General features: G+C 40.1%; 3 protein-coding genes across 3 annotated transcripts; 2 read left to right on the top strand and 1 right to left on the bottom strand.

Annotated features, from left to right (window-relative positions):
* The first annotated feature begins 299 nt into the window (after nt 1-299).
* LOC122053341 (40S ribosomal protein S14-like) lies at nt 300-3,745 on the top strand. Its single transcript, XM_042615359.1, has 6 exons — nt 300-384; nt 571-693; nt 787-832; nt 1,657-1,742; nt 1,827-1,956; nt 3,508-3,745. Exons 1-6 carry the CDS (start codon nt 382-384, stop codon nt 3,573-3,575), a joined length of 456 nt encoding a protein of 151 aa, XP_042471293.1. The 5' UTR covers nt 300-381; the 3' UTR covers nt 3,576-3,745.
* An 872-nt stretch (nt 3,746-4,617) lies between these two features.
* LOC122053349 (uncharacterized protein At3g28850-like) lies at nt 4,618-7,736 on the top strand. Its single transcript, XM_042615371.1, has 2 exons — nt 4,618-5,912; nt 7,440-7,736. Exon 1 carries the CDS (start codon nt 4,667-4,669, stop codon nt 5,861-5,863), a length of 1,197 nt encoding a protein of 398 aa, XP_042471305.1. The 5' UTR covers nt 4,618-4,666; the 3' UTR covers nt 5,864-5,912; nt 7,440-7,736.
* A 1,819-nt stretch (nt 7,737-9,555) lies between these two features.
* Nucleotides 9,556-10,827, bottom strand: LOC122048349 (putative clathrin assembly protein At1g33340). Its single transcript, XM_042609951.1, has one exon. It carries the CDS (start codon nt 10,782-10,784, stop codon nt 9,651-9,653), a length of 1,134 nt encoding a protein of 377 aa, XP_042465885.1. The 5' UTR covers nt 10,785-10,827; the 3' UTR covers nt 9,556-9,650.
* Nucleotides 10,828-11,674: the final 847 nt, after the last annotated feature.

Here is an 11,674-nt window from a genome sequence, read left to right on the forward strand (position 1 = left end):
TCGACTTTATCCCTTTACACCCCTGCTTCTCACCCTTCTATTTTTCTCATCGATAAACAGAAATTCTCGCTTGAATGATGTATTTGTAAAAGTGTTGGAATAAAATGCCAACGATAAATTATATTTTTACAATAATCATGAAAATATGTACAATGACTTTAATAACCCCAAGAATTTAAAAGACGGGTAAATAACCAGCGTAAGCCCAACTAAAGCACGCCAGTTAGCCTACCGAAAGGCCCAATATAAAGGGTATTCAAGTAATTTAGTTGTAACTGGGGCACTATAAATTCCGGTGGCTATTAGGGTTAAGAACGTTGGTTTCATTGAGTACTTCCGCCGTTTCGTTCGCTGCTCGACCTCGCCTCAAGTTCCTCAACCATGGTACCAATCAGAATTATCACAGCATCTCTCCTCCTATATTCGCGAGATTACAACTTATATCCATCTTCTATTTTCTACAAGTTTTTGTCGTCGTGGGAATCGCAATTGTGCTATTATAGTGGCTTTCGTTGTTTGTATCTATGATTCTGATCCTACGGATTGTGAGCCTGTTTTGTGGATCTGCAGTCCGGAAGAAAGAAGACCAGGGAACCCAAAGAGGAAAATGTGACGCTGGGTCCGACTGTACGAGAAGGCGAGCAAGTTTTCGGCGTCGCCCATATATTTGCGTCATTTAATGACACTTTCATTGTGAGTATCGATCGCTTGTTTCCGAAAAAACAGATTTTGAAAGCCGCAGGATTTCTTATTCGTTGTTAATAATCCATTTCTTTGCTTCCTCAGCATGTGACCGATTTATCTGGAAGGGAGACACTTGTTAGGATTACAGGTCTTCTTTAACTCACTACCATTCTCTTTGTATTGTTAGCAGATGTGGTGTTTTATTGCACTCTCTAGAGTATGCTTATTCTCAGGATTATCTCAGGATTTGTGCTACCAGTGAATTACTTTGTATTTACTTATCTCAACTGTATCCAGTTAAATTAATTGTTTAATCTTAACATAAAACTGTGATATATTGGATAAGATAGTGTGTAGTGGCAGGAATCAGTGATGATAATAATAATAATTATCAGTATGAATATTTCTCATGTTTGGTGGTTGGATAAAGACATTGTCAAACAATATTAGCATTGAATTATTTGTCTAATATGCTACTAGAATTTTGTCCTTTCTCTCTAGTCTCTAGAGTTCTCTTATACTGTATTAGAATGTTATGAAATGATGATAATAGTTATCATTATGAATATTTCTTGTGTTTGGTGCTTGGGCAAAGTGATTGTCTAACAGTATAAGCATTGCATTATTTATATTAATATATTAATTATACTTTTGTCATATCCTTAATTTGACGTTTACATGTGCATATCCTTTGAACCAGTACTAGAAATATGGATGTTGTAGTTTCAAAGTTAGCCCATAGGAATTTTTTTACTCATATAACTGTTGGGTCAATAGTAATTGATTTGGCCATTGATATTTGGTAACCATTGCCAATTTGAATAATCAGTGGATTAGCAATTTGCAAAATCCAACTGGATTATTCTCTTATTTGGCTCATCTGAATTTTATTGACTTCTCCATGCCCCTTTAGTTAAATAGTTAGTTTTTTATTGAATAATTTTGTATGATTTTGGTATTTCTTTTATGCAGGTGGTATGAAGGTCAAGGCTGACCGGGATGAATCATCTCCATATGCTGCCATGCTTGCAGCCCAGGATGTTGCACAGAGATGCAAGGTCTGGCATTTAGCAGTTATCTATATTGGATATGCTTATTTTACTTTTTTGCTTGATTTATTTTCTTCTCTCTTGTTGCTGTAGGAACTTGGGATTACTGCTTTGCACATTAAGTTACGTGCAACTGGAGGTAATAAGACCAAAACACCTGGTCCTGGTGCTCAATCTGCACTTAGAGCTCTTGCTCGTGCTGGGATGAAAGTTGGTCGCATTGGTGAGTTGATTATTTGTTTGTAGATTTTAGATTGCAGTAGGTAAATAGCAATATACTGTTGAATTATTTTGTGGAGAAAACAAATCCCAAAGGTGATTTGATGATAACATCTTTTAGTTTTGAGTATATATATTGTGTATGTTTTGTCAATTTTTGGCTACATGGCTCTTAGATAAGTTAATTGGACTATGATGGTATAAGAATCCAGTATGGGTAGGATTGAGTGCCAGTAGTGATTTTTTGAATGTGATGATATGTGGACTTGTTGAGAAGGATTCAAATACAGGACATGGTATAAATTATTAATAGTTTTTTATTAATTTGATATAGCTAAATATAATTAAATAATATGTAAGTCAAGGGATTAGAGAGGTTAAGTACTAGAATTTAATTGTAATTGGAATTAATACAGCTGCATCAGGGTGTTTAGGTGTTAATTTTGAGGATTCAGATTAGATTTATGTTCCATTTGTGAGTTTCCCCCAATTGATGGTTGGATAAAATCCTGATCAAGTTGAGTTTGCCTTGTACTTAAACCTTGTGAAATCAGATTCAACTACAGGTTATAATTAAACCATTGGTCAACCAAACTAAACCAGTTTGTTTCACATGGGAAGAATGCTTTTTGGATATTTTTTTCCTTGTGTTTTTTCCTCCCATAGTAGACTCTTTTTTCTTCAGTTGAGTTATAACAACTTCAGTGAAAGAAAGAACTTGACTCAAAGGACAGCCGTTCGTGGATGGTACCCTACCCACATCAAATCACTTAACACTTCCAGGTACTCTAACCACTTCAACTCACTGAACACTTCTTGGTGTAGGAACACACCACATCCACTCACTGATGAACCCAACCTGGACATAATCGAGATGGAAGAACATGTTCATGAGGGATGAGAGACTGGCATGTTCATGATGGATGAGAGAGGTGTGAGTTATAATCACTCCATCACCTAAAAAGATGAGGTTATAACATTGGTCAACAGAACTAAACCAGTTTGTTTCACTTGGGAAGAATGCTTTTTGGATATTTTCCCTTGTGTTTTTTCCTCAAATGCTGTGATGTGTGCTGCTCTCTTCAATGTTCGCATGGAGATTGTATGGTATGCTAGTCTCCCCTGATTATGGTGAGCTACTTGTGAATTCACGTTATGTTCCTCATTGAAGTTTTCCTTCTATATCTGAGGTAGATGAGTCTAGGTATACATTTTCCATAGCTGCGCAAGTGTCATTGACACAGGTATGGTGGAAGGTTGACAAGTCTGAGTATTGGAGACTTGTAGCTATCTTAACTGTTAGGCATTGTCTTGCTGAAATTTTTGCTATTTCTTGTATCTACTCCCAAAATAAACTTAATTTGCTGATCAGTTGTGGGTTCATAGCATTGTACGTGTGGGATTTTCTTACTTATTAGAGTTTTTTTTAGTTTACATTTTGATCCTTGATGATTAATTTGCATTTATGAAACCTTATGCTACTATCCTTTTTCGCAAGAATTCATAGAATTATATTCCCTTGATTTCACATTCTTGATTCCACAATTACTTGCAGAGGATGTAACCCCCATTCCTACTGATAGCACTCGTAGAAAGGGTGGAAGACGCGGGAGGAGGCTGTAGTCTGCCTATTTTTTTCACTTCCAGCTCCATAATTCGTGCTTTGGAATTCATTTTGGATGCTTCAAAATTCCTCGTAGCTTCTTATATTGCTAAGATGTTCACTCTACTGTTTACTACTGACTAAATGTTTGTGCTTGTTCACTTTAAAGATTGACCTTCTATCTTCCAAATTTTGAAACATCTCTTTTACATTGATCTTGATCCTTTGATCTTATGATTTGTGGTATGCCCTTGCTCTATTTTGAGTGGATGGTTCTGAGTGGATGATATTTTAAGCATCTCTTTTAAGTTGCTAAAGTCGATATTTGGAATTTGTTTCTGTTACATGAATACAGGTCCTCTGGAGTCAAAATCTAAGAAAATAATATGATGAGCTTAGCAAAATTGTCCGTCTGATATCGCTAGATCAAGGTCTTCAAACGTGTTTTGTTCAATATGGAAAATAAATAAATAAGGGGAACATTTTGTATGAGTAGATCTTTGTTACTCTTTTGCCAAAACAAAAAAAAAAAACTTAGGTGTTCCCCTTCATCAATTGTTACTTTTTTTAATCATTATTCTCTTCCTCTTTAATACAAAAAAATCTCTTTTAATCAAGTGTCCTTCCTTTAAAAAAATGAAAAAAAATCATGTTTTTTGTTCCTTAATTTAAAAATTTGCTCCCTCCCTCGGTTTTGGTTCCTCCAATCCCTCTTTTTCCAAAGTGATTTGAATTCGAAGATTGGTTTCGGTGAAAAAGCGGTTAATGATCTGTAGTCGCTGTTGGATTTCAAAACGTTGACCGGTTATTGGCGAATTACAAATCAGACCGTTGCAACGCATTACTTTACTCGAATCAATTAACAAACGACCACCGCCCGAGCACACTCCCGAGTCATTGGCCCCCATTTTCCCCCACCACACGCTTCTGCCCGGTTGGACACTGCACACGTGTCATTCCCGGTACAGACGGGTACCGAAACCAAGAGTGTCATTACGGAACCGTTTTCATTTCGAACGCATGATTTTTTATTCGCCTATTAATTTTCAGCCTTCTGCTGGATGGGTTTGTTTCGAGTGAAGAAAGAGGGGGAAGGGAGTGGCGAAATCGGATGGGTTGCATCTCCTCTAGATTGCTTGCGGCCGCCGACCTTGGCGGTGATCTCTTGTTCTCCGGCGTTGATAAGGCTGACGCAGGCGGAGTCTGCCCCAACCATTTCGTCTGTCTCACCTCCACCACTTACGGCGTCCTCAAACTTGACTATGTCGACGAGAAAGCCACTCCCGACTTTGAAGGTCTGCCGGGTCCGGACGTCGGACAAGGGGAGGCGAGACCGCCGGATTCCTCTCCGCAACCTGCTGAGAAGGAGGAGGATCGCCCTTCGGAGGTCATAGACGCACGGGAACTCATGGGGGATCTCGTCGCCGAAACCCCCAGCAGGTCGCCGGCGCAGAGGAAGAAATCGCAGAAACCATCTCCCTCCGTGCGCCGTTCTCCGGAGGTTAGGAAGTGGTCCATCGGAAAGGAGAATACTCCATTGCGGTCGGAGCGCAAAAGGTCGAATATCGACGCGCACCGTGCCGCCGATCCTTTCCGTTCCCTGGACAACACGCCGTGGACCAGCTTTGTTTCGGCGATGACGAGGAAACGTACCCCCGGTAGCGGAGGAGGGAGCAAAAAATCCGACAGAGGTTCCGACAACTCTCGGTCGAGACGGAGCTTGAGCCCCCTGTTCGATCCCGAACTCGTGGCTATGTTCGAGCTGGAGCACTGCGAGGAGGGGAAGAATATTAAGAAAACAGAGCACGATAAGGTCTTTGAAGTTGCTACTTTGCTTCAGTCCTACGAGCGCAAGTGTCCCGAAGGAGGCGAGAACTCGGTTGTCCTCTACACCACCACGCTCAGGGGCATCAGAAAGACCTTTGAGGATTGCAACACGGTCAGATCGCTGATCGAGTCCTACGGCGTTGGCATTGTGGAGAGGGACATCTCCATGGACTGCGGGTACAGGGAGGAGCTGCGGATGCTGATGGGGAAGAAGGAGGTCAAGGTCCCTATGGTCTTCATCAAGGGCCGGTATATCGGTGGCCTGGAAGAGATAGCTAGATTGGATGACGAAGCAAAATTGGAGCTTTTGCTGGAGGGGTTACCGAGTGCGGCCAAGTGGTGCGAGGGCTGCGGCGGACTGCGGTTCGTCATGTGCATGGACTGCAATGGCAGCTGCAAGGTGTTGGATTCCCAGAAGAACAAAGTGGAGTGTGGAGAATGCAATGAGAATGGCTTGATCCACTGCCCCATATGCTGTTAAGAACAGATGGAGAACCAAAACCCCTTTTTCTTTCTGCGATATATTTGAGGTTTGACTCACTCACCTTGTGTCGATCAAAGGATTAATTGCTTTATATTAACTCAATAGGCAGCAGGAGTTATTTATCATTTATCAACTTCTTCTATCCAAAAGCTGAGCCTAAGTTAACTCATGGTAGAAGTGATGCAAATATGCAACTTCAAGGAAAATGAGCATGATGTGTAGCTAAAAAGTACTTGGTGGTTTTCCTTAAATCCAAAAAGAAACTGAGACCGCAATATTACTCCACATTTCCCGGAGCGCATTACATATCTTGAATGACCTGTACCCAGCGTAGGGCCATTAAGTAGTTTCGAGGACTATTGAACTCAAAACTACCTGATGACATTTCTCAACTCCAAAATGTAGACTAAAATCATATTACTAGTTCCCATATTCTCAGGAGCACATTTCAAAGTCATGGATTCTTGATATGCAAATATCTAAAATTATTTGATGGTCTTTCTTAACTCTATACCACAAACTAGTAACCATGTTAGTACTCTTCACACTCCCAAAATCATATATGTGCTTTGATTCATGTAAGTTACATTTATAAAGCAAATCTTCTTGTTGGCCTTTTTACATTGTAAGTTTGTAATTGAGTAGAGAACTAAAGCTTCCTAGAAGGATATCAAACCAACCTTATAATTAAGATCTAGACTATTGAAGTTATCAGGGACTATTTTCATAATAGTTGGGCTGACTTCATGATTTCAAGGGAGGATTACTTGCCTATGTTTATTGAAAACAAGCAGGTTACATGAACAATGAGGGTCTTTTCACTAGCCACCTTATAGGAGTAGAAACATAGCAGATTTTGACGGATGGAGACATTGAGAGTTTATGAATTGGATGAGATGAAAGGATTTGCAGGTTGATCAGTTTGGCAAGGGTAAAACAATGACTACAGGTGGTTAGGAGTTTCTTTTTGAAAATTGAAAACAGGGGTAAGAATTTGCAACTAATTAAAATGTGCATGTGAATTTGCCTTGCATGGTGCCACCGACTAGAATTTCAAACCGATGAAAATAGTCCCTCATAACTTCAAAAGCCTAGATCTTTGTTATAAGGTTAGTTCGATGTCCTTCTAAGAAGCTTTAGTTCTCTACTCAGCTACAAACTTATAATATGAAAAGGCTACCAAGAAGATTTGCTTTACGCACGCAACTTCCATGACTCAAAGCACATATATGATTTTGAGAGTGTGGAGAATAATAACATGGTGCTAATTTGTGATTTGGAGTTGAGAAAGATCATCAAATAGTTTTAGATATTTGCATATCAGTCATCCATGACTTGAAAGAACATGAGAAATAGTAAAGGGCAAAATGCTCTTCGTGATTTATCTGCTTGTATCTTGTCTTGGGGTCGATGATACTGTACTGTTTGGTGTGTGATATCACTTTTTTACTCCAATTTACACGCACAACAAAGAGAAAAACAAACTCATCCAATTATTTACAATTTGGAGCTTCATCAGTTCTTTATACTATTTTCTTCATGTCTAATTTCGATGTTGTATCAACCTGTACAGAATTGCAAAGACAAGGTAGCAAAGTGTGACTAAAAAGAAGCAATTGAAGTTACAAAGCAAAGGAAGAGTTTCTGCATCGCTTCTCTAGCCAGTGTCGAGTGGTAGAGCTATCTCCCACATGTCACTGTGATCAAGACACAACATTGTCTCTTAACTAATTATTTTTTAGAGTTCTGACCACTGAACCCAATGGCTACTGTTTTGAATACTTAACTAAGATCTTTGATTATGGTCGATTATGTAGATACACTTAAAATTTACTGTCTTTACTGTTTCTTCAACCAGCAATTCAATTTATTCCTTATGGTGTCTTGTAGTTGAGTTAATTTCCAAAACACTGCCGAGACGAAGTTAAAACAAGCCACTCAAAAAGTCAAAATGCTAAAATCACGTCACTTTACTGATGTTGGTGGGGTTTGCACTCGCAGGGGGGAATGGGCAAGTTCCAGATCCATAAAGCAAAGGAGTCAACCAATGCCAAGATTATATTCCCCTATTGCCTGCCACATCATTCAAGATCGGTATGCATAATTTTGAAATATTCCATATGCTTCTCCTCTCAATTTCTTTTCCTCCAGGCATTTGAATGCAGTGGTGTTTGTTAACTGTCCTTTAGGAGAGATTCTTCAAGAAAACGTAAGGGATAGACTTATCTTGATCTTGCTCAGTAGGGTTCTGTGATATTTTACTCCCTCTGGCAATACCTTATTCTCAAATGATAATTTATAAGATTCATATGGTCGTATCAAATAGGTCGGGCTACTGACAACACTATGCTAAAACTCAGATTGTATCGTGTCGCGACTAGCCAAAAGATATGATCATGTTGTGAGACGTGCAGGGCTGAGCAGAACTCGTATGGTCTGGGTTGAATATAACTGGACAAAAATAGTGTCTGATTTTTCTATTAAAACGGTTAGTTTGAAAGTATTTTTGCCCGCTAAATATGCTAAATTGATCTTAACAAAATTTTATTTTATTTTTTATGATTATCGACTTGAGCAACAACGGTTCACTTGTGGGTCGTGACTTGAAGTATGGTTCCACAATCCTTGATTTGCCCATTATATGATTTTGATACTTTTCATCTAGTGAATTTATTCAAGAAAATTATCTAAAGTATCTCAATTTTGTACATAAATTATAATTTTTTAATATTTTTTTACCTTATCAATGCATTTAATTTTTTTTCCAACTTAGATCCCTAAAAAAAACTAGATGATATAAAGTAAAAACATTATAATTTATGCACGGAATTGATTTATTTATTTTTTTTGGATGAATTTACTAGATGAAAGTCATTGAAATCGATTTAATTGGCAAATTTAAAAAAAGAACCATTAAAAGTAGGAGACTCATATATCACATGCTAATTATATTAACATCTTCCTTTTATTAACACTCACCCATGTTTATTTTAATATTAATTCTTATTATTTATTCATCTAACTTTATTCTTTTTACTAAAAATTTATTTTTAAGTTTTTTTTATATATGGACCGCGATTAATGTATTAGTATTATAACAGCCACTGTGAGTTAACAGTTTATAACCCCTATGTACTAACTGCTCTTATCACGGGTGAGATGTCATCAGTATCCTTTAAAAACATTAAATTAAAATTAATTAAAGTAAAAAAAATGTAATATTGTCTATTCTAAATGACTTAGTATCATCAGTCCAATAATAAAATATAGATAAATTAATTATAAAAATATTTTATCCTACCACAATAATTCTTTATATGAAAAAAATCTATCATTCAATGAGATATTTTTAATCAATTAAAAATTAATCTCAAAATCTATAAAAGTAAAAACACATAGCAACGGTGTTAACCAGTGGAGGCTATTAAATTAAAATTATTACGCCACCACATTTGTCTTTTTCCCAAATTATGTGAAGAAGTAAGTTCGATTCTACTTATACAAATACTACTTAAATCCACCCAGATAGTGCCATGTGTACATCAAATATCCACTTATATATGTTTTTAATAAAAAAATGGATATTTTGTACCCATGGCACTAACTGAGTGGGTTCAAATTGTGTAGGTACAGATAGGATTGACTCACATGTGAAGAAGTTAAAATTAATGTACCACATCACGCTAAAATTTGGCATCGGATCGTAATTAAAATCCCAATAAAAAAATCATTAAGGCAAAGTCTCTTTCCAGACGAGAACTAGGAAAAGTTCTTCAGGCCTCGATCACTTGGAACTAGACAACTCTATCGATTCCGATCGATCACCTTGTGCAGGCACATCGTCCACAAGCGATAAGCGACAAGCTTGAGAGCCTCCTCCTCCTCCTCCTTCTTCTTCCTCGAACACCACCCACACCGTGCTTATCGTCGTCTCCAATTTCTTCCAGAACAGGGCGCTCGACGACTCCTTCCCGCACCCATTACTTCCTCTGTTGCATTCTCCGTCGGATGACGTCGGAACCCGGCTCCTGTGCTCGATCGAAGCCACCTCCGCTGCTGTGATGAACCGGACGTAGGGATAGTCCAAATGGCTCTTCCCGATCACGTCAGCCGTGCTCCTCTTGCAGCTCTCGTAGAAATCATAGAGGCTCGGCGTTTGCGCGCACGCCCTGCGCAGGATCTCCGCCGCCGAACTCTTCGATCGCTCGTCGAGCTCGGGGTAGCCGGCGATCACAGCTTCCACCTCATCGGAGAAGCTCTCGTACACCCTGATGCTCTCCCTCACCACAATGTTGAACGCCGATTGCATGGCTCGGCTCGCGGCCGACGTGTTCTCCGGCAGGCAAACCATCGCCCGGTCGAGAAAAGTTTGACTTTTGCGCAGGCTGTACAAAGCCGCTTTTTCCGGTGGTCTAGACGCAGGGAGCTTCGCCGGACGCAGACCGCCCGCCGGATCGATCGCCCAGCCGAGCCTCTCCTCTACGAACGCCGCGTAGCAGAGGAGGAACCCATTTCTCCCCGCCGCCCACCGGGCGGCGACCAGGTCCACCTTGAGCTCGCCGCACGCCCACATCCCGCGCAGGTCCTGCTCGAAGTACCGGTCGCCTCCGCGGAGCAGCCGGTGGAGCAGCAGCAGCGTCTTGACCGCCGCCGCGTCGTCGTCCTGGCCGGCGGCCGCAAGGCGCGCCGAGAGCCGCCGGGAGAGGAAAGTGATCGACCCCGGAGCGTTAGAGACGAGGAAGAGTATCTCGTGCACCAGCTCCTCTCCGGCGCCGTGCTTGCTGCTGCCGTCGATGCACCGGGACACGGCTGCATCGATCTCCGCGAGCACGCTCCTGTCGCCAGCCATGTCTCGAGGTCCCGTAGCTTGGTCGATGAACGAGCTCAACGCTGCCAAAAGCTTGCACTTCACCTTCATCTCAAGAAAGATGACCACTACACTCCTATAACCAGTAACATCTCATGCCGCTCTGCTCGCAATTGCAAGAATAAATCCTGATGAAGAAGGCGGTCTGTGCCCAGAAAACTATTGACAGAAAAGAAAGGAAACCACATTAAGATCTTTACTAATCATATTCCCAAGTCAACTCTCGGTGGGCGGAATCCAGTTCGTGGGGAATTGGATTCTCATTCATCAAAATCTTCTCCTATTAGCATGAACAATTGAGTTTGACTCAGAGACCTCTTTTTTCTTTTCATTTCTGATCTGGATTCCCAGAAACATATCTCAGAAAGAGAACATGGCAGGGGAATGAAGAACAATAAATTCTTTGGGTTTGTCTACTCTCCCACTTGCTCAGCAATATTCCCCTATATAATTAACCTCGTATCTACTGGATCCGCACTATTTAGAACTATGAACGATAGGTCTTCGGTTGTTTAAGAGATTTGAACAGAAAGAACTCAGAGCAACACTAAGAAAACAATATCACATAGACATGTTCAGATTGGATGCATGAGAGTTTGTATGATAAGTGGCGTTAATTTAGATTAGAGGGAATAGCAAGTTTTTCTGTGAATCAAATTATTAGACAATCAATTTATAGGTGTTGATGCGGCGGACTTCTGGAAGTCCCCATGTGTTCCATATAGTTAAAAATAGTGGTCAGCTGGTCAGTTAAAGTCAAAGTTAATCTACATGACCCAAAAGGAATTGGCCATAGCCTAGATGAGAGTGTGGTCTAATCAAACCAATTCAAAACACTCATCTCAAATATTCGAGTTTGATTAAAGACAAGTTAGTTATCATATCTCTTAGATCCCGACATCATCCGAATCTTATCCTCAAATCCTAACTCACCTGAGCCT

Source organism: Zingiber officinale, chromosome 1B, assembly GCF_018446385.1.
Source record: "Zingiber officinale cultivar Zhangliang chromosome 1B, Zo_v1.1, whole genome shotgun sequence".
NCBI classification, from domain to species: Eukaryota; Viridiplantae; Streptophyta; class Magnoliopsida; order Zingiberales; family Zingiberaceae; genus Zingiber; species Zingiber officinale.

What these genes read in the sequence shown, in the direction of transcription:
- LOC122053341 (XM_042615359.1), top strand. An exon ending in CATTTAATGACACTTTCATT is followed by an intron (nt 694 to 786) that starts GTGAGTATCGAT and finishes TTGCTTCCTCAG; the next exon opens with CATGTGACCGATTTATCTGG. An exon ending in GACACTTGTTAGGATTACAG is followed by an intron (nt 833 to 1,656) that starts GTCTTCTTTAAC and finishes TCTTTTATGCAG; the next exon opens with GTGGTATGAAGGTCAAGGCT.
- LOC122053349 (XM_042615371.1), top strand. Translation starts at nt 4,667, where the DNA reads ATGGGTTGCATCTCCTCTAGATTGCTTGCGGCCGCCGACCTTGGCGGT.
- LOC122048349 (XM_042609951.1), bottom strand. Translation starts at nt 10,784, where the DNA reads ATGAAGGTGAAGTGCAAGCTTTTGGCAGCGTTGAGCTCGTTCATCGAC.